Consider the following 22,827-nt stretch of genomic DNA (forward strand, 5'->3'; position numbering starts at 1 on the left):
CCTTTTCCGCTGCCCGGGGATGCCCGAGGTGCCACCCCTCCCTCTCTGGGTTCCCAGTCTCTCTGAGTCTTTATGAAAATATAAAGAACTTCTCGCTAGCAGTGAATAATTCTCAGAAGGCTGGGTGGCAATGGAAAGTTTTTTTTTTTTTTCAGCAAAACAAAGATTCTTTTAACATTTATAGAAAGTCATTCAAGGAACTGTTTCTCTTTCTGAAGGCACTAGTTTGGAGTATGGACTGAGTGTGGGAGAGTGCAGGGTGAGGGTGTGTGGACAACAGGGTGTCTGTGCCTGACATGAAAATTTAAAAAACAAAGAAATAAAGGGGGTACTTGAGGGTGAAAGATAAACTCATAAACAAGTCAATAAACTTCCTTTTCGGAGTTACTGAGCACACAGGTGACTTTTACTGATCTATTTTTACTGGCATTATAGTGTACTTTAGTCTCCTTTCTAGATAGTTTTCATGGGAAGAAAATGCTGAAAAGCATTCCTTTATGGTTGCATTTTTGCTTAGGAATTTTTTTCATGCTAGGGGTGGGGAGCAAACTGAAGAGAGATGTAGATTTTGTGATTTTATCATTTTTTATGATGATGCCTCCAGGTAGCACATATTTATATCCTGACACAGTCTTGTTCTTACTTCTGAGTACCCAGTTAACCTAGAGGAGTCTTGAGTGGACTGCAGATGAGGAGAGCATGAGGGATTTGCAGTGGGCCAGGCAGGTGCACCTGAGCAGGCACTTCCCCTATCAGCTGATACTCATGGAGAGGAGACTGGCCTGCAAACCCTCTGCCAGTACTGTAAACCCTACATGTTTAGGTCTGGTGTGAGTTCTAAGGAATCTGATAAATGCCTGCTTTTGTCACTCTGGCTGACTCGGATCCCATGAAGCTGACGGGTTAGATGAGTCTGATCCTGAGAAACACCCCGGGTGCAGAAAATAGTGAAAATCAGATACGAAGAAGCCACACCTGTGATTTTAATCTTTATGAAAGTATCATGCTTCTGAACTTCCTCTTTCAAAATCCAGATGACACACAAGTCTATCGTACGTCATCGTTACCACTGGAGGGTGACTTCACGTGTTTATAAGGAAGCAGATATTGTGAACCCCAACCACCACCACAACGTTCACCCTTACAGACACACGACGCAGGTCTCCGAGGGCCTTTGGGAGGCCCTGCTTCCTGCAAGCTGTCCCGGCAGGACAGAGACTCTTCCCGCTGCGGCCCTGCCATTCCAGGCTGAGGCTGTGAGCAGCACCATGACAGGCTCTGGCCACCTGGCTCTCAACAGTGTGGGTTTCTGACCACCCGACGAGCTGGAAGTGCAGACTGCTGACCTTCCTCCAGAACCCACTGGGTTCTTGCAGTAGGCTCCTCAGCGGTGTCTAAACACGCCACTCACATGATTCGTATGCACCATCACGTTGGAAACTTTTTTCATTGACTGTTACTTAATGAGGAGACTTCCCTCCAGGGTGGTTCTGAAGCTTCCTTCGTAGGAGCAAGCCTTTGGGAGAGCACTGAGCAGACGTGCTTATCTTTGCTGGCTTCTACCGAAACACCGTGTGGATCCAGACGTGGTTTTGTCGTCCTGCACGTGGAAGCCAGCCCTGCGTGGGGCAAGCCTGGGACTGTGGGCAGAGAACTTCAAGCGCTGGGGCTGGCACCCAAGTGCAGAGACTGCATCGTTCCAGCAGGAGGCGCTGCTTCCAGGCTCCCTGGACGGACTCCGGCAGGGCGGCCTTTCTCCCCAGCCCCAGAGGTGGGCCTGCCCTTTTCTGAGCGTGGGACACAGCCCAGGAAAACGCACGGCTTGCCCTCCAGACACAGGTGCTAACAGGGCCGTCAGACAAGGGCCAGGGACTCAGGCCTTTAGGAACTTCAGCTCCAGAGCCACCATGCGGTGGGACCAGGGGTCTGCGTGAACAGGAAGCAAGCTGTGTAGACGGGGGTCCGCGAAGTAGAGACGGGGTTTTGGGGGAAGGTTGGGGCAGGGCAAGGAGGAAAAGCCACATTTACAGCAATTTCTGAAATCTTTTCATTTTTTCTCCCTGAATCGCATCTATAACAGGATTTGAATTTAATGAACTGCTGGAGGTTCCTGGCCCTGAGTCCCAGTGTCCTCCCAGCCCCTGCCCAGCTGTGGGTGTGCGTGGGGAGGGGTACAAGGGAGGGTAATGGGCCCCTGGGACGCCGGGTGCCGAGCGGTGATGAATGGCGCGAAACCCTCGCGCTGCTCTGTGCCCTTCATCATCGAGTCGGGGTGGTTAGGGACTGTCAGGGAAAAATAATTTAGTGGCCATGGCTCTAACTGATGTGCTGCATTCTGGGGTCAAATGACTATTACAAAGTAGTAGTGCTGCCTGGTTTCTCCATCGTGAGAGCTCAGGGCTGACAACATGAAAGAAAAAGGCATTGCAGCCAGAATTCACTGACATTCTCCACATTTCACATGAGTGGGATGCAGGAGAGGGCCTGGGGAGGGTGGAGGGATGTTTCCTGCTTAACAGATTCAACAGAAGAATGGCAGGCTCAGCTGGGTGAGCAAGGTATCCCAGCGACGGGGGACACGCCCCAGACCATGGGTGCTGGGGCTTCTCAGAGGAGGTGGCAGGAGACTCAAGCCTGCCAAGGTTGCACCCAAGGTCGTAGGCAGCCTTAGGAGGGCTCTCTCCCAGCCCTCCCACCCCCCATTCCCCCCCTCCCCCAGGCTACAGGGGTGAAGTGGCTTCCAGGATGGTCATTGGCAAGTTTAAGCTACAGAGAGTGTAGAAACAGGGTGAAAAAGGAAGAGAGAGGGGAGTAAATAAGAAGGAGGTGTAAGAAAAGACCAAGCCAGGCCCCAGCGCCCTTGTGAGGAGGTGCCCAGGGACTCCTGTGGGAGCCGTCCTTGCTGTCCGCCACCTTGTTTTTACTTACATTGTGTTTTTATTTGAGGGTGAGTTTGGACTGCAAGACTGATGGAGATTGTGGTCTAAATCCCTCTAACCCACTCCTTAAAATGACCACCAGATGTTCCACAAGTACTTGAAAATGATTGAATGGCTTCCTGAGAGGCAGAAGGCAGGGGTGTGCCCTACCCCACACCGGCCAAGAGTTCAACAAGCATTGGTTGACAAGTGAATAGTGAGCACTTGAACCCAGTCACAATTCAAGATGAGGGCTCTGCCACGACGCATGTGGTCTGTGTCACCCTGCAGTCTCCCCGAGCAGTGTCTGAGGTTCGAGTGGGGCCCTACGTTCGTGAAGAGATTTATCATCTCCCCAGGCAAAATAACGGATTCTGTCCTAGGTGTTGTGATGGAAGGATGGTAGCGATCACAGCCATAACTTACAATTACTGCATACTTACGACGAGTCCCGCCCTGGGCTAAGTGCTTTTTAACTATGTGAAATGTTTCTTTCCTTGATTGATGCCAAAATGAATAAAGATAATTTTCTGTATCTGCTACATTAGTGATGCCCACAAATAATTCTGAACATGATAAGAGAAAAGATAATTTGCATAAATCAGCCATTGCAAGACTTGGCAGGATAAGATTGTTTTAAAATGGTATCAGAATAGTTTCTCACAGATACCAGGCAGGAGAGGATATTTCCCACAGATACCAGACTCAGGCAGGGTCTGGAGGCAGGCACATAAGGCCGGTTCACAGTGACTTCCTAGAGCTGAATCAAGTGGAAATACTTCAGCGATGACAGTAAATGTCCTCTCCATTTACACAGGGCCTACGCCGAGTAACCAATGGAAACCTCTAGAGGGTATTTAAATCCCAGAAACTTCAGTAACAGGCTCTCGGGCCCCTGTGCTCAGGCGCTCCCACCCGGTGGAGTGTGCCTTCATTTTCCACAAATCTCTGCTTTTCTTGCTTCGTTCTTTCCTTGCTTTGTGGGTTTTGTCCAATTCTTTGCTCAAGGCGCCAAGAACCTGGGCACCTTCAACCGGTAACGCCCAGACAGTTGAGACCATGACTGGAGTGAATGAAGGTAATCGCAGGTTAGAAGGCGGACCCACAGCTGCGCAGGAAGGAACCAGAGGGGTCCTGCCGCAGAGTGAGGCCCAGATCCCCACTCTCGCTCCGGCCTCCTCCGCCTCCCAGCGCGATTCTCCCTTGGACCAGGGACCCCGTCTGGATCCTGCCGGGCTGGCGGCCTCCGCGGCTGCACCCAGGCACAGGGCGCCTCCCTGGTGGAGAACTTGACCCCAATTTTACCCGGCACGACCATCCGACCCCACGCGTGGAGACCCAGTCACGGACGAAGCCTGGCACGGGGGAACCGTCCCTCCCCCTGCAGACAGAGGCGCCCTGGCCGCTCCCCACGCGGCCTCGCCGTCTCCTCCCGGGCAGCCGCATCGTCACCCTCAAAACCGCCGGCAGCACCTGTTCTCCCATCACCCCACCAGGCCGGGAGACATTCTTTCCCCTCCCGCTCCAGAGGGCCGCTCCTTCTCCGGGAAGCCTGGACGCCACTCCCTACAGGGAAAGGTCGGGGTCTCCCCCGCGCCCCCAGAGCCGCCGGTTCCCCCTGCACCCGCCGCTCCGCTCACCTGCGGGATTGGCGTCCTCCTGGCCCTGCCGGGCGCGTGGCCGGGCATCTGGATGTCGAAGAGCTCCTGCAGTGCGGCCTGCGCGGCCTGACCCCGGGCCAGCTTCTTGCTGCGCCCGGAGCCCTCGAACGTCCTGCCGTCCACGCTCACGGCCATCACGAAGCTCCGCGCGCGCCGCTCGGCCGGTTCTGCCAGACACACGTAGCGCAGCCCAGCGCGCAGGCGGTTCAGCAGCACCACGGGGTTGCGCTCGCCCGGGGCCGCGGGGGTGGCGGGGGTCGGGCCCACCAGGTCCAGCGCGCGGCACAGCAGCCGCCGTCGCCCGTAGGCCGCGGACAGAAGCGCGGCGTCCCCGGGGCGGCCTCCCGCGAGACCGGGGCGCGGCGCCGGGGGCTCGAACTCCTGGAAGAGCGTGTCGGGGAAATCGGCCTGGTCGGAGGTGAAGTCCGTGCCGGGGCCCGGGCCCCCGCCCATGGCCAGGTGCGCCTGGCAGGCGTTGGGGAACTGCACGAAGGACCTGAGTGCCAGCTCGGCCGCGCGCATCTTGGCCTTCTTCTTGGTGGGGCCCGTGCCCTCGAACGTGAGTCCGTTCACCTCCACCGCTACCGCGAAGACCGGGGCATGCACCGGGCCCGTCTGCGACACTGTCCGGTACTGCAGGCCCGGCCTCAGCTCGTGCAGCTGCACCAGCGCGTTCTTGGGTGCCACCGACCACGACAGCTTCTTCCAGACCAGCTGCAGTTTGCACAAGTGGCCCCCATTCCCCTCCTCCAGCGGCCGCTTCCTCTTCGCGCCGGGCGCACCGCCCCGGGCCCGGTCCCCGGAGGGCGGTGGCCGCCCGGCCAGGTTGCCCAGGTTGCGGTTCTCCTTCACCTCCGCGCTGCTGGTACCTGGAGGGGAGAACAGACCAGTCAGGACCCTGGGCGGGCGCCGGCAGGTCGATGGGCACAGCGGGCATTCCCTGAGGGTCCCCGTCCCAGCGCCCTCGCCGCCCGCGCCCCCCAGGCCAGGCCTGAGAAATGACTGTGGCCGCCGGAGGGAGGGAGCCCCGGGGAGCCTATGACCCATGAGGGGAAGCAGCCTCCCTGGCTCCTTGCTGAGGGCCTGTGGCTGAGAGCTGTCCTCTTCTGGGCTGGCTCCTGCTTTAAGTGCGGCTGTGTCTCACAAACAGACGGGCACCCCGACTCTGTACAAGTTTTGGGCAATGTCAAAGGTCAGAGAGGCCTTTCCCGGGGTGGTGTGGTCTAGTGTCCCCCTTCCCACCTGCTACAGGGATCTCCAGGCCCGGTGCCCAATGCCCCCCCAGTACTGAGGGGCAGGGGGTCCAGCCCCCAAACTCTACTTCCTCATTCACAGCCAGAGGCGAGACAGGTGGTGTCTCCTGAGACCTCCCTGGAGGAAACCCTAGGAGCTGGCCCAGGTGAGGCACTGCGGCCTTGGGGTGAGTCCCTGGCCTTTCCCCTGGAGGAGGGGCACACCTGGTCAGTAAATACGGTTGGTCCTCTGTATTCCTGAGTTCCCCATCTATGGATTCAACTAACTATGGAGAGAAAGTATTTGGGAAAAAATGGATGAATCACTACGGAACGTGTATAGACATTTTTCTTGTTATTAGTCCCTAAACAATACAGTATAACAATGATTTGCAAAGCATTTACATTGTATTAGGCAGTATGCATCATCCAGAGATGATTTAAAGTGTAGGCACGCCTCCTCGTTCGGCTTCCCAGGTATTGTGTTATTCACTAATCCAAGGTTTGTGGCAACCCTGAGTTGAGCAACTCTATCAGCCCATTGATCCCACACCATGTGCTCACCTTATGCCTCTGTGTCACGTTTTGGTAATTTGTTTTTTTTTGAGATGGAATCTCACTCTATTGCCCAGGCTGGAGTGCAATGGTGCGATCTTGGCCCACTGCAACCTCCACCTCCCAGATTCAAGCAATTCTTCTGCCTCAGCCTCCCGAGTAGCTGGGATTACAGGCACCCACCACCACGCCTGGCTAATTTTTGTATTTTTGTAGAGATGGGATTTCGCCATGTTGGCTAGGCTGGTCTCGAACTCCCGACCTCAGGTGATCTGCCTGCCTCCGTCTCCCAAAGTGCTGCGATTACGGATGAGAGCCACCGCGCCTGGCCACATTTTGGTAATTCTCAAAATATTTAAACTTTCCCATTATTTTATCTGTTATGGTGCCCTCTGATGTGTGATGTTTGATGTTACTATGGTGATTGTCTTGGGGTGTCATGGATCGCACCCATTTAAGACGGCAAACTTAGTAAGTGTTGTGTGTGTTCCCACTGCTCCACGGACTGGCCATTCCCTCATCTCTCTCCCTCTGCTCAGGCCTCCCTGAGAAGCCCCAATATTGAAATTAGGCCACTTAATAACCCTGCAGTGGCCCCTAAGTGTTTAGTGAAAGGAAGAGTCACTCCTCTCTCACTTTAAATCAAATGTAGGGAGAAGGCATGATGATGGCTAAGATGGGTCAAAAGCTGGTCCCTGCAGGAACGCAGGCCACTTGCTTGGTTTCTGCCCCTGGGAGCCTTACCACCTTCATCAGACAGGCACGCACTTTAAAAAGACCTGTAATGTCCCAGTGTTTTCAGGGTAGGTACCATGGGTCGGTCATCAGGAGCACAAGCACAGCTCCTTTGGAAAGCATTTTGGGAGCATCGGGCAAGAGTAAAGAAACACACACCTTACTCAGCAATTCTGCCACTGGAGATGCATCCTAGAGAAACCTTCATACACAGAGGCAGAACTGAACAGAGGTGTGCACTGCAGCATGCTTTCACAAGACCGAAAACTTTGAAAATGCCCAAGTTTCTGTGGTTAGAGGAACGACGAGTCATCAGTGAAATAATCACACTACAGAATACTATATAGCAGTTGCATCTAATGGACTATGTCTGTATGCTTCAATGTAGATGAATCTCAAGAAATAGGAGGCCAGATAATAAAATTGACTTGCAAAGTAACCCATAGGATAGGATATTATAAGAATACCAGCGTTCTATATTCTTCATGCAGCCATGCATCTGTGACAAGGCTGCTGATGCGTGGGTAATGAAGATCCAGTCCAATCTCCCCTGGGGAGTGCAGGAGGGAAGTGCAATGAGGGCTGGGGGTGACTTCACGTGTGACTTCAGTGCTTTATTTCTTTTGCAGAAAATGCTCTGAAGTCAATTTAGCAAAATCATCATTTGCCAGCTGAGGTGATGGATGCATTTGATGATGATTTAATTTTTCTGGACTGACCATCCTGGACCACTGTTTTCTGGCAAAGCTGTTCCATTAGGGAATCTCAGCCATGGATGGCCCCATGACCTGCTGGGTCCATACTGCCCTCACTGGTGAATGTGCTTCTGGAAGGCACCATGCGGGTTTACTACAAAATACTCTGAGAATTACGGTAGTGAGCTGCGCCCTTGCCCCTCCCTGAGGCTTGGCTCATGCAGAACCCGGACTTTGCTGCTTCCCATTGCCCCAGTCAGCTCTGGGGAGGGTATTAATGTCCGATTTTCTCAGTGAGGAAGTTCCTTTACTGAGGTTGCAGAGTTTATTAGTTGGTCGCGGTGCAGTTCAGTCCTAGGCATGGGATCACCCTCGTCTGTGTTGTTGCCGTAAAGGTGATTTTATGGAAACTGATTACTTCCATCATCGTCTTGGCCTATGTACAGTAACACCCTTTTCTGGGCTCTCTGGAAGAGGAAGATGAAGCTGAGCCCACAGGCTGCCCCACGTGTGACCGGATGGTGAGCTGTCCTGGGCAAGAACACACAGGCTTCCCCTCACTCATCGGCTTTGTCCGTGGGGACAGGCTCTTTCTGCCAGGTGTGGATGAGTTTTTTCTCATTAAGCAAGGGGAAACTCGAGGCAATTTTTACAGCTAACCCACAGCTTAGAAATAGAGGTTGAGTGCAGCTGGATGTTGACACTTGGACCTGCTGGCCATGTGGCCCGAAAGCCAAGCAGGAATGAGGCCTGGTTGGCCCAGCCCCACGCTCCCCGCCCCTCAGCTTATGACATCGTTGTTGGAGAATAATAAAAACATACATTTCATAGGCACGAAAGATGCCTTTGAAAATCAGGCACCTTTGCGAGGTATCCTGACATTGGGGAATGTTCTTTTCAGGTTGCGCGCTGCCTGCCCGTTCAGCTTGGGGTGAAACCATCCGTCTCTTGGCCTCAACTATCACCGCCACCTGGGTTCTCCTGCAGAAGGCTCCAGGCTCTGCTTTGAAAGTGCTCTCTGTTGGCTAAAATCTCTATTTCTCATTTGAATTTTTTGAATTGTGAGGTGGCTTTGTTGTCTTCTCTGGCAATTATGTCTAAAAAGTACTAGGTTTGGGGAGGTAATTTTGTTCAAAATGTGGATCTGAGAGCTTGATCAGTTATAGGTGCACAACATTCATTTACAGTTGATGGCAGCAGAAACAGTTACCTTCTGAGGAGAAAGTGCTGAGTGCAAATGCTTTTGTTAATCGTTATGTACTTTGGGTATACATATAGCACTGCTCTACTGTTTAGTGTGTTTCAGGCCAAGGGTTAGCAGATGAGATTAACCACGTGATTTTCCAAATTGAACTTAAAGATGGAGCAAAAAACCCAACAAGATCAACCCCCCAACCCCATACCACACTGCATAGAGATTTGCTTGGTACTCTGTAATTTCTTATTGATTTCTCGCAAGGTGGGGTGGACGAGACTGTCAGTGTGATTACAGTGGCTGGCGTTATTGCATGACCTTTGCTGGATCTCAGATCAGAACTCACGGAGCAACGCTTTGCCGCTAGCTGCACTGAATGCCTCTTCCTGACTCAATGTCCTACGACTCTCAGAATTAAAGTTTTCCATGGCATAAACCATGAATGTCAGATTGTGGTATGAGGGCTTCTTTCATAATAATCAATAATTGATAATAAGAGCATACTTCAGGGGCCTGTCCTGGACACACCAACTGGGCCCTCTGGGGGTGATATCACCTGATTAGGGTTGGGATTCCTCGGCACAGGCCCCGACTCCCATTTCCCTGACGTGGGAGCCCAGAACAGACGCCACAGCCCAGCGGTGGCCTCTGCATGGAGCTGTGGGGAATGGGGGCACAGGGGACACTCCAGGCTCTGCTCCATCATCCAGGGATGCGTGACCCTGGGCAAGTCACTCAGTCTGGCCAACTGATTTTTTAAGGCAGAAAATGAAGATTTAAAAAATATTTGCCTTATAAGGTTCTTACAGGGACGAACAAAGGCAGCACATCAACGGGCTGAGCGAGAGTTGGCCGTGGGGGAACATTGGACACATTTTGAAAACACAGCAGGGAAATGGTGGGGCAGACACTTCTTGCCCTCCTCTCACCCGTGTCTCGCCCACCTTGCTTCTCCCTGTCCAGGCCTCGCTTCTCTCCCTGCTCATCGTTTTCCCTGAGCTTCTCCGTGTACTTTGCAGGAATTCCAGGGCACCTGGAAGAAGGGTTTCCAGGGCCTCACGTCTGCGAGTCATGAGCTGTGGTGGGGGTCGTGTCTTCCGCCTTGAGAAGAGTTTTTGAAGGAGTTTTGCTCCCTCAGAAGGGCCAAGAGCAGCATTAGCTTTTCCACACACAGCAAAGCCTCCTCTCTCTGTCTGGTTGGCAAGGCAAGAGTTCGTTCTCACAAAACCTTCCAGAACCTACTGAGTCAGGTAACAGTGCAGGTGCCTGAGGCATACGAAGCGAAAAACAGGCTTTACCTTTTTGGTCCCTCAGGCCCAAGTGGGAGAAGCCTTGACACTATGGCCCCGTGACAGTCGTGGGGCCGGCCTGGGTGAGGGTGGGAGTCGAGCTCGCCCTGTGGCCCCGTGACAGTCGTGGGGCCGGCCTGGGTGAGGGTGGGAGTCGAGCTCGCCCTGTGGCCCAGTGACAGTCGTGGGGCCGGGCTGGGTGAGGGTGGGAGCTGGTCCTAGGCGAGTGGCGCTCTGGGCTCTGAGGCTGTTGGAAAATTGAGTTGCTCACGTCTAGGTGCTGCCCCTGCCGGCTTCTTGCTGTAGCGACTGCATGTGAACCACTCACAGCTTTAACACCAACTTTACAAATTAACGTTTTTTCCTTCCACACAGAAGGTATTAAATGTGTTACACTCCCCTCCCCAACCCAGGAAATTAGTCTCATTTTTTTCTCCATATAATCAACAGGTTTCTCACACTCAGTCGTCATATATAAAAACCTAGAGATAAAACATCAGGAGACCAAGAAAACACCTGCCTCTAAGTAGAACGCTATTGATGGAAAGCTATTGTTGATGCACCTGCTTGGTGGGTCTCAGAGCCGAATTCCTGCACTCATCAGGGTTTCTACTCAACAGGCCACACCCTGGGGGTGAGGGGAGCTGGGGGACTATCTGCCCCCCTCTTCATTCTGCCCTGTGGAAGTTGCCCCCTGGGTTGTGTCCCAAACCCCTCACTCTTTCTCTGTGTGCCCCAAGTCTGGGTGTTCCCGCTGGCCCGCAGGGAAGATGATATGATAGCGGCTGTTACCCAAACAAAAGGCAGTGGAAGGTGCGGGTGATCGATCATTTGACTGTGGTAACTACTTCACTAAGTGTAAGTGTAACGAAACATTATGATGTGCACCTGAAATATACACAAGAAAACCCACAATAAAATACATTTAAAAAAGTCAGCCTGACTTAGGTTCACAAAGCCTGATTAGCCCACTGATGGGCAGCTCTGCCCTTGCTCTGAGAGGGTGGGCATGGCCACACCCCTCCTGAGTCATCCCCTCTGTCTCTGATCCCCAGAGCAGGCACACTGAGCCTTTCCCTGGCTCCCACTTTTTGTATTTTGTCCCTGTCTTCTCTCGGGAAGCTGTCTCCAAAGCTCGTGGCACAGATTGGTGAATGGACTCGTTGTCTCTGGGGCACAGAGGTGGATTCCAGTGGCTGGGTGCTGGCAGTGGGACCTGGCCCATCACGCGGTTCACAAATGGAACCTACTACATGGGCCTTGTTAGATCAGTGGAGACAGTGCGTGTAACAGTTTAACATGATCTGTCAAATGTTGCAGACACTCAGAATGCGTGATTTCAGCAACACATCAAAAAGATGATTCATCATGATCAAGTGGGTTTTATTCTAGAGATGCAAGGATGAATCCGCATCTGCAAATCCATAAATGTGATTTACCACCCAAACAGAACTAAAAACAAAAACCATAGGGTCATCTCAATAGATGTATAAAAGGCATTCGATAAAATCCAACATCCCTTCATGATAAAAACTGTCAACAAACTAGGCATTGTAGACACATACCTCAAAATAATAAGAGCCATCTGACAAACCCACAGCCAACGTCACACTTTTTTTTTTTTTTTTTTTTTTGAGAAGGAGTCTCGCTCTTTCACCCAGGCTGGAGTGCAGTGGCGCGATCTCGGCTCACTGCAGGCTCCGACCCCCGGAGTTCAAGCCATTCTCCTGCCTCAGCCTCCCTAGTAGCTGGGACTACAGGCGCCCGCCACCTCGCCCAGCTAATTTTTTTGTATTTTTAGTAGAGACGGGGTTTCACCGTGTTAGCCAGGATGGTCTCGATCTCCTGACCTCGTGATCCGCCCGCCTCGGCCTCCCAAAGTGCTGGGATTACAGGCGTGAGCCACCGCGCCCGGCTCAACGTCACACTTAATGGGGAAAAGTTGAAAGCTTTTCCCTAAGGACTGGAACAAGATGATGTCCACTGTCACTGCTTCTACTTAAGATAGTACTGGAAGTCCTAACCAGAGCAATCAGGCAAGAGAAAGAAATAAAAGACATCCAAATTGGAAAAGAGGAAGTGAAACTATCTCTGTTCCCTGATGACATAAATGTGTGTATACCTAGGAAACCCTAAAGACTCCTCTAAAACACTCCTAGACTTGATAAATGGCTTCAGTTAAGTTTCAGGATACAAAATCAATGTACAAAAATTAGTAGCATTTCTATACATCAATAATGTTTAAGCTGAGAAACAAATCAAGAAATCAATCCCATTTACAATAGCCACACACACAAAATAAAATACCTAGGAATACATTTAACCAAGTAGATGGAAGATAGCTACAAGGAGAGCTACAAAACACTGATGAAAGAAATTGTAGACACAAACTAATGGAAAACCATCCCATGCTCATGGATTGGAAGAATCAATATTGTTAAAATGTCCACATTGCCTAAAGCAATCGGCAGATTCAATGCAATCTCTATCAAATTCCAACATTATTTTTCACAGAATTAGAAAAAAACAATCCTGAAATTCATACAAAACCAAAAACAGACCCTGAATAGCTAAAGCAGTCCCGAGAAAAAGAACAGATCCAGATGTATCACATTGCCTGACTTTAAATTATACTACAAGTCTATAGTAAGAACAGGATGGTATTGGTACAAAGATAGACACATAGACCCATGGAACAGAGTAGAGAACCCGGAAATAAAGTGGTCCATCTCCAGCCATCTGATCCTCAACAAAGCTGACAAAAATAAACAATGGGGAAACGACATCCTAGTCAATAAATGGTGCTAGGAAATTGGCTATCCATATGTAGAAGAATGAAACTGGACCCCTATCCCTCACCATATACAAAAATTAATTCAACAGTGGATTAAAGACTTAAACATAGGACCTGAAACTATAAAAATCCTAGAAGAAAACCTAGGAAAAACTTCTGGACATTGGCCTAGGCAAAAGATTTATGATGAAAGCCCCAAAAGGAAATGCACAAACCCAAAAACAGACAAAGTGGACTTAATTAAACTAACAAGCTTCTGCACAGCAAAAAATAAAAGAAAGTAAAATAAAAAAGTAAACAATCTACAAAATAGGATAAAATATTTGCAAATTATGCCTCTGACAAAGGGCTAATACCCGGAATCTGGATGAAATTCAAATAACTTAGCAAGAAAAAACCAAACAGCTCCACGAAAAATTGGGCAAAGGGCATGAACAGACATTTCTCAAAAGAAAAAAATGTAAGCAGCCAACAAGCATATGATCAAATGCTTAACATCATAGGGGAAATGCAAATTAAAGTCACACTGAGATATCATCTTACTCCAGTCAGAATGGCTATTATTAAAAAGTCAAAAAAGATCCAACATGTTTGTGTAGATGCAGAGAAAAGGGGATGCTTGTGCACTGTTGGTGGAAATGTAAACTAATTCCACTTCTATGGAAAACAGCATAGAGATTTCTCAAGGAACTAAGAATAGAACCACCATTTGACCCAGCAGTTGTACTGCTGGGCATCTATCCAAAGGAAAAGAAAATCATTACATAAAAAAGACACCTGTACGTGTATGTTCACCTCAACACTATTGACAATAGCAAAGACATGGAACCAACCTAAATGTCCATCAACAGTGGATGGATAAAGAAAATGTAGTACATATATGCCATGGAATACTATGCATCCATAAAAAGAGTAAAATTATGTCCTTTGCAGCAATGTGAATGGAGCTGGAGGCCATTGTCCTAAATGAACTAACTCAGAAACAGAAAAGCAAATACTGCATGTTCTCACTTATGGGTGGGAGCTAAACGATGGGGACACATGGACATAAAGATGGAAACAACAGACACTGAGGACTTGAGAAGTGGGGAGAGTAGGAGATGGGTAAGGTTTGAAAAATAAGCTATCAGTGCAATGTTCACTATTTGGGTAATGGGTACACTAGCAGCCCAATCCCCAACAGGGTGCAGTATACCCACGGGGCAAACATGCACATGTATCCCTAAGCCTAAAATAAAATGAAATTAAATTAAAAAAAAGTTTTGGCATGACCTATCAAATGTTGCAGGCCCTCAGAACACATTAATTGTGACCACGAAAGACACTGTAAGCCGCCAACATCTTTTGAGGGCATGAAGAGGGAAGTGTGGGACCCACCTCACAGGGTGGTAACAGGGATTTGGGATCAAGGGGTTTGAGGGGCCTGCAGTATAAAAATGATGTGATTCAGAAAATGCATTTATTTGCACTTGGAACAATTCAAATGGACAGTTCAAAACAGAATATAAGAATTGAAGATTGCTTTAGTCCACTCCGAAATTTATTATCCCAAATAATTATTATTCTTGCCAGTCATAATTGCATACTCATAGTATATTAGAGCTGGGAGTAGGTCTGCAAGAAACTCATGTGCTTACACCAGGGCAGATGGGGAACTACTTGCTATGTCAGCTGCACATCAGGATTCTTAGAAAGGTTTAGCATCTAACCAAGGAGATGAAAGATAGCTTCAAGGAGAGCTACAAAACACTGAGAAAAGAAATTGTAGACACAAACAAATGGAAAACCATCTCATGCTCATGGAATGGAAGAATCAATATTGCTACAATGTCCATATTGCCCCAAACACTCAGCAGATTCAATGCCATGCCCCTGTCAAATTGCCAAAGTTATTTTTCACAGAATTAGAAAAAACGATCCTAAAGTTCATATGGAATCGAAACAGATCCCGACTGGAAAAGCAGTCTTGAGAAAAAGAACAGAGGAGAGTACCACTCTCTGTCTGTCTCCGTGTCTCTCTCAGTCTTTGTCTCACTGCATCTCTCTGTCTCTATCCGTTTCTATCTCTGACACACACACACACGCACACGCACACGCGCGCGTTGGTTAAGGCTCCTCAGAGTCACTCACTCAGACTGGAAACTGATTCTTACCAACCCCTGGAGGTCTCCAGCTGGTAAACAGTGCCTGAGTGTGTAACATAACCAGTGTGTGTACGAGTGTGTGCCCGAGCATGTGCCTGTGTGTGCACGCGTAATCGTGCATGTGTGCATGTAAGTGTGGCTATGTGCATGCATGTGCGTGTGCATTATGTATACTTTGTGTGCATGTGTGTGTGTGCATTTGTGTGTACACCTACATCAGCCTGGTGGGAAATGGCAGGGGAACTGGGAAGAAAGCAGGATGGCATGGTGGCCCTGGGGAGACAGCACAGCTCCCCTGCCCTCTTGCCCTCACTGGGACTCACACCACACTTCTTCTCCCTGGAAAATTCCTGATGTGGACTCCACGCACCTTTCCTAATGAAACCACGCGGACTCCGCGCACCTTTCCTAATGAAACCCGCTCCCAGTGAGACTCTGCTGGTGGCATCCCGGCCGCCCACACCCTGGCATGTCCTCCTGCCTCTGCACCCCAGCCAAGCACCTCACTCTGGAGACCTCTTAGAATGAGGCATCTGTGAACTGTGGTTTCTCTGAGGTCTTTGTGGGTGGCACCAGGTTTTCAGAGAGCTGCCCATATCCTTCCACTGTAGAAATTAGAGAAGAGCAGGCAAATAATCTGGAACTATTGATAAATACCACAAGCCACAGTAATAGGACGATCATGAGCAATTTGAAAACTCAGGGAGGCATCTGCCTGGGAAAATGCAAAATGAAATGATTTCCATCCACTTCTCCCACGGGCGTCCTCCTGAGCCTCATACGCACACGACCTTGTTTGATACAGTGTCCGGAATGTGGTGCTAAGTTTAAAGTTTTAATGCATTAAAGGATAGCATTTGGGGGAGAAAGGCCAACGTTTTATATTGTCATGACTGTGGTGAAACTTTTGCTTTCCAGGTGAAAGCTGTTCTGGCTGTGCAAAGCCGGATGGCCTAGGCTGCTGCTGTTCAGAGGTGGAGAGCAGGTGCGGGTGGGGCCAGGCCTGGTGGGTCTGTCCGCCCTCCGCCCGCCGTATGCAGGGCTGCGCTTGCTCCAGAGCTCAGGCGTCCTCTCCTCTGGCTCCCGCTGTCCGTCCTCTGCTGGGCCGTTTGCACGCCCGGATTCCCCTGTAAGGTATCATTGGGACCGCACGCATCACTAATAATGACGCTGCGTGTCTGCGGGTCAGACGGGCTCCCGGGAGCCAGCCAGGCAGCGCGCCACGCTACATTGGAAAAGATAATGTTGCTCCTGGTGAAGGTTATTCTGAGGCCGAGCAGCCCTTTCCCTCCATGAAGCCCGCTTAGGGACGGGAAGGCAGGTGCCTGGGTTCTCCAGGGCAAGGCAGAGGGTCTGGAAGCGGCAGGAGGCAGGCTGGGGCTGGCGGTGGGAGGCAGTGGCTCCTGGCATTTGCGGAGTGGACACTGGCAGGCTGGGCAGCTGCAGAAGGGCCTCCTTCAAAGACTCGTCATGCAGGACCCCACGGGGCTGGGCCTGTGGTGCGTGGGACTCAGGAAGGAGCAGGTGCGGCTGTCTGGAGACCTCTTTTCAGCACACCTCCAGGGCCCAGGGCCGCCTTTGTGCCGGGCGGCCTTGGGCTCAGCTGGTCCTTGCAGAACTGGGTCGGATCCCAACCCCTGGGCAGCGGTCAGCAGAGAGGTGACAGTGGCCAGATGGCAGGAACTCATGGCTGCTCAGTGTTGGAAGAGAAAGCTCCTCAGAATTAACTGCCCCGGGGCAGACACGCCTTACTAACGTGCAGTTGTTCGGTCCACTCAGCCCAGACCAGCCTATGCCTGATGGGCTTCCAGATGCGGCTCCCAGGCCCACTTCCCGCAGGTATAGGGCATGGTGTGTGCCCTGCGAGCCTGTTCCCCGCTCTGCACCGTTAGATGAGGGGCACTCAGCCCCAGACAAAAGCCACGACCCTGTGAGGTTGTGGGCATCCAGCATCCTCAGGGAAGCACATGGGATTCCCCAAAGGTGGAATACACGCCAGGCGGGAGGAGAACTGTGCTCGTGTTGGAGCCCCAGACACATAGACTCACAGGGTGTGAAACATGGTACACCGGGGGAGGCAGGGCAAGGTCATGTGTGCTCCTACCAGCCACCCTCGCTCCTAACATATGTGCGTGCACACACGTGCACAGATTCACACACCACACACATGCACACACACATGCACACACGCACACAGACTCACACACCACACACATGCACACACGTGCACACACACCACACACATGCACACACGCACACAGACTCACACACCACACACATGCACACATGCACACAGACACACACCACACACATGCACACACACATGCACACACGCACACAGACACACACCACACACATGCACACACACGCACACACACCACACACATGCACACACGCAGACACACACCACACACATGCACACACACATGCACACATGCACACAGACTCACCACACACATGCACACACGCAGACTCACACACCACACACATGCACACACACATGCACACATGCACACAGACTCACCACACACATGCACACACGCAGACTCACACACCACACACATGCACACATGCGCACACACACCACACACATGCACACACACGTACACACACCACACACATGCACGAATATGCACGTGACACACATGTGAACTCCCACACCACACACATATGCACATACTACACATGCCACATACATGCACACACACCACACATGCACACACACACAGACTCACACACCATACATACACATGCACACACGCACACATGTGCACACACATGCACACATACATGACACATATGCACGTGAACTCACACACCCCACACATGGGCACGTACCACACACCACACATGCCACATGCATGAACACACATCACGACACACACACACACGCACATCTTTTTCTACCTTCCCGTGCATCTGAATTACAGAAGATGAGACTGCGCTGGCAGTGCCGCAGGGATCTATGAAGGGAGGGCCCACTCATGTGCCGGTTTGTTTTTGAACAATCTATGAAAATGAAGTAAATAAACATCATCTACACAAAGGGGAGCAACTAGTTCACTGGTTGAAAATGAGACTCCTCAAACATTTCAAGAGCATTTTAACTACCATAAATAATTTAAAGTTATTGTTACCTCTAAGTTTCTACCCATTAGCGTGGAGGCTCTGAGAGTTATGTAATGTCCATAGCCCAAGGCAGCTTGGCTGCCAGGACAGAGCCTGAAAGGCTTCCAGAAAGTCCAGAAAGTCTTGGCCTCATCAGGCCCTCTGCTCTCCTCTCTGCCCAGTGTGGGGGTTCTTACGGGAGGGCAGGGGAAGGAGAAGCTCCTACGTGGGGTGGGGACGTCCCTCTCTCAGGAACCTCACGGGCAGAGCAGTAACTTTCCCATGCAGCCAGGTGGTTTGTTTCTCCAGGTCTTGGCCTCTAGTTGCTACACAAAGGTGGCTGCTGCACTTCTGTAAGTTTGAAACCATTCGCTCTGCACCCCCAAATGTCCTCTGGCCCTTGCTGAAGCTTCATTTCTTTTTCTCCTGAGGGAGACCCGCTCCAGCTGGGATCCTAGCAGCTCCAGGTGTGGAGCAGGAAACAATGAACTTCCCCTTTCCACGTGTTTCTAGGTCCACACCACAGGCTCAGCTTTGGCGGGGGTTGGGGGGGCATGTGTGCTCCTGGGGTGTGTGTGTGCATGTGTGTGTGTGCTCCTGGGGTGTGTGTACGCATGTGTGCGTGTGCTCCTGGGGTGTGTTTGTGTGTGCCCCTGGGGTGTGTGCGTGTGTGCTCCTGGGGTGTGTGTGCATGTGTGTGTGCACCCCTGGGGTGTGTGTGCACATGTGCATGTGTGCTCCTGGGGTGTGTGTGCACATGTGCGTGTGTGCTCCTGGGGTGTGTGTGTGTGTGCTCCTGGGGTGTGTGTGCACACATGCGCGTGTCTGGTGTGTGCTTTTTACTTTCTGTATCCCAGATTTCAGAAGCAGTGATCAATAAAGGGGCTCTTCTGGAAATTTTCCAGTTTGGGTCACCAGAGAAGAGAAGCGACCTGTGTCAAAGCTGGGCTTGAGTCTCAGCCTATGCTGGGGAGGGAGCAGAGAGTCTGAGCTGAGCCCTCTCTAGTGCCAGCACACCCTCTTCCTAACCCACTCCTTCCACGTCTAGTAGAGAAAGGGTCCAAAAGAGGGCATTGACCTTCACTCTGGTCCTGACACTCAAAGGCTGTGATGCTGCTTTTGCGGAACAACCTCCATTTCCAGTATGGTTAATTACTACGCTGTCTGGGAAGGGCTGTGTTTCCCAGGCTGATGGCAAAGTACACGGCACCCCTTGCAGACCCCTCCCACTGCCTCTTATTGGTCTGACCAGCAATCCCAGGGTCACCTCGCCTCCTCCCCGTCCTACAACAACAGGCCTGTGCTGACCTCTTCCTGGTTGAAAAAGGAGCCATCTGCCAGGTGGTGTTAAAATGTGAGGAGCTGTTCACGTGGTGTGGAATGTCTTGTCCTCTTTGTTAAATGTCTGACAATTTGCTGTGAACCAGAGGACAGCTCCTGGATCCTCACCCCCCTGGATCCTCACCCCCACAGTCTGCTCCCGAGACGCCGCTCAGATCCCTTTCCTAAACCAGCCTGGTGCCATCCTGAGGACACTGCTTGGCCCCTTTCCAGTTTCATGTACCAGAAATATTTGCACAGGAGGGGCCCCTATCCAGCCCTTTCCTTGTTAAATACTTGTACAAACCGCGCTCTAAGACACCGTGACCATTGTTCTTTCTGGTTTGATGGAAAAACAAAGGAAGGAGAAGAGAGAATAGTCCAAGAAGACTGGTTAATTTCTTGGAATAATTTCTCAGTCCCACAGACATTACTGACACTTTCCTGCCCTTTAGGTAAGGAAGGGATGCCAGGTGAGGATGGGACTGACTGCAGGTGCGCGTAAGATTCCAGGTGAGGGTGGGACCACAGGTGTGGGTAGGATTCCAGGTGAGGATGACACTGAAAGTGAGGATAGGACCACAGGTGACGATGGGACTGCAGGTGAGGGTGGGACTGCAGGTTACAGTACGACTCCAGGTGAGGATAGGACCTCAGATGAAGACAGGATTGTAGGTGGAGATAGGATTCTGGGTGAGGATAGAATTGCAGGTGCGGGTGAGATTGCAGGGAAGATGGGGATTCTGCGGAGGAATGAGAGCAGATACTGTCTCTCCAGGTAAGACCAAACAGACCCTCCCAGATGACCCCACATATCTCAGGTTCTGGGGACAGCAGGGACCCCCGCACTCAGGATACAGGGGACTTTGTGTACTTTGGGGAAGGGAAGCTGCTTACTTAGGGTGTCTTCATCCTCCGTGTTTGTGGTGCCAGGACTCAGGTGCTTGAAGGGAGCGAGGAAGGTTGACAATATGCTTACTTTATCTGGAAAGAAAAGAACAGGAAATGCATTTTTGACATGGAGTTTCGGAAAAACTCAATGTTTTGTAAGTTCTTATTACTGCAGGTTGGACAAGGGAGGTGGAGAGGTCACTTTGGTTTCAGCCATTTCATTCTGGTGCAGTCTTTTATTGAATAACTGACAGCATTTTATCAAATTCCTCTCTCCACTCAGTTTAAAACTCTATGATTTCCTTCGTTTTCCTTCTCTTATTTTGGCATCTCCCGTCATCTTGCCCATGTCCCTTAAAACTTTAAGCAGCTGTCTTCAGGGTGACGAACTTTCATCTGTTTACAAAATCCTGGGTAGGGCAGAGCCTTCTGTCCAGATCATTTCACACAGATGGGCTAAAACAAGTAAAACAATCTCACAATTAAAAGAGAATGGTGCAAATAAAGCCAAGACTGTCTTTCCCTATTAGTGCAGAATTTGCTTCCTGGGCTTGACATGCATTAAAAATAAAGGACCTGTCACTTAGCGGGTGTTTGGCAGAAGTAGAGGAGGGGAGGAGGGAGCTAGCGGTGTGGGGCAGAGCACACACAGTCCTCTTGGAAACGGCCAAGCGTCCCGAACGCGGTGGCTGGAATTCCAGGGACTGCCTCTGCCTGAAGCCTGTGGCCGGGTGAGCAAAGGCCAAGCAGGTCCTGACTCCTGGGTCCCCACCACTCTGAGTGCAGCACAGCTGTGGAAACAGATCCAACCAGGAAATGCCACTCCTCACCAATAAAGTATGCTTTTTCACTCCCATGGTCTCAGCAATTTATTTCATCAATAGCGAGATTAAGGAATGGTGGGTTCGAGGTATGATTGAGAGAAATAAAAATGACTAATAAAGGGATCTGAAAGAAAAGCTCCTTATTTTGGAGATTTTCACCACCTAAATTAAGCCACCGCACTCGGGAGTATTGGTGCACACGCAGAAGTCACTGCACTGCAGAGGAGACGCCAACAAGAGACACAGCACAGAGAGCCCCTGGCTCCCAGACGTCCTCCAGTCCGCACGGTTCGCCACATGCCATTATGAACCTGGATCACATTGATTAAGACGCCCCAGGTTCAAATGTCAGCGTTGCTCATCCAACGCGGTGCAGAGCGCGACAGAAGCAAGTTCTAGCGTCTCTGCTAGGTTCCAGGGCACTGGCTGTGGGATTGGCTACTTCACTACGCGGGATTCTTCCCTCTCCTTCGGAAGCTGTGGATACCTGCGGGTGGGATTTCCCAGGAGGTCACTGAGTTTACATCACTCTGTAATGAGGACGGCTGTCCACAGGTGCCCCACCGTGGCGCTGTATACCTCCTCAAGCGTGATTTCTCAAGAAAACATGAACTGCTGGTTTCATCTGCCCTTGGCCTTCAGCCCTCCAGACCCAGCCTGAAACTGGCTCTTTTTCTTTCGAGGCTGAACCTGTTTTCTCCTTAGCCAAGATTTCCAGAGTCCAGGAGATTTCCCACTGAAATTCATTCGGGAGCCTGTTAAGAACTGTTGTCTCCAGTAGGGACGGGCAACAGAGAAAACAATAAATAACTCAAATATAAAATGCCTGTGCCTTCTTTGTTCTACCAAACAAGAATAAACCAGGAAGGGTTTGCTCTCCTAAACGCTCGCAGCCCAAGCTAATTTACTACCAGAGAATGAAATATCTTGCTTGAGTTATAATTTTATTAAGGGAGTCCAGTAATGTTACACTAAGAGTGTGAAGCTCAAATGATTTAGTCCGGAGGATCTCAAGACGAAATTACATTTTTAATAAAGCAGGGCTACCAGCCAAACACTCACAAAAATGCACTAAACTATTCCAGACTTGACTTTAGCAAAATTGTAAGATATTTAAGGATTGTTTTAGATCCATCAAAGTTTTTACTTTCTGATGTTGCTAGATTTATCAAATAAAAATTCAGGACATCCAGTTGAAACTGAGTTGTAGATAAACAATAGATAATTTTTTAGTGTATAGACATTTCTAATATTGTGTGGGACACACACATAAATATATATTTGTGTATACACACACACACACACACACACACACACATATATACTTAAAAACCTTATTCATGGTTTGTCTGAAATTCAGTGGAAGGCAAAGGACTTCAACAGACATTTCTCCAAGGAAGATGTACTAATGTCACTAAGCACAGGGAAATGTAATCTGCAAATCCAAACCACAATGAAATACCATC

General features: G+C 50.4%; 1 protein-coding gene across 4 annotated transcripts in view; it reads right to left on the reverse strand.

Moving 5' to 3' along the window:
* Positions 1-22,827, reverse strand: part of ADARB2 (adenosine deaminase RNA specific B2 (inactive)) — a 531,551-nt gene that overhangs the window by 175,591 nt on the left and 333,133 nt on the right. For all 4 annotated transcript variants that reach the window (XM_055296338.2, XM_055296339.2, XM_063609981.1 and 1 more), the window contains exons 2-3: positions 20,544-20,630; positions 4,559-5,448 (exon numbers count right to left, since the gene is read on the reverse strand). In XM_055296338.2, coding sequence (XP_055152313.2) covers positions 4,559-5,448; positions 20,544-20,630 — 977 coding nt within the window. The remainder of the gene's footprint in view (positions 1-4,558; positions 5,449-20,543; positions 20,631-22,827) is intronic.

The sequence above is a fragment of the Symphalangus syndactylus genome, chromosome 10, assembly GCF_028878055.3.
Source record: "Symphalangus syndactylus isolate Jambi chromosome 10, NHGRI_mSymSyn1-v2.1_pri, whole genome shotgun sequence".
Taxonomy (NCBI): domain Eukaryota; kingdom Metazoa; phylum Chordata; class Mammalia; order Primates; family Hylobatidae; genus Symphalangus; species Symphalangus syndactylus.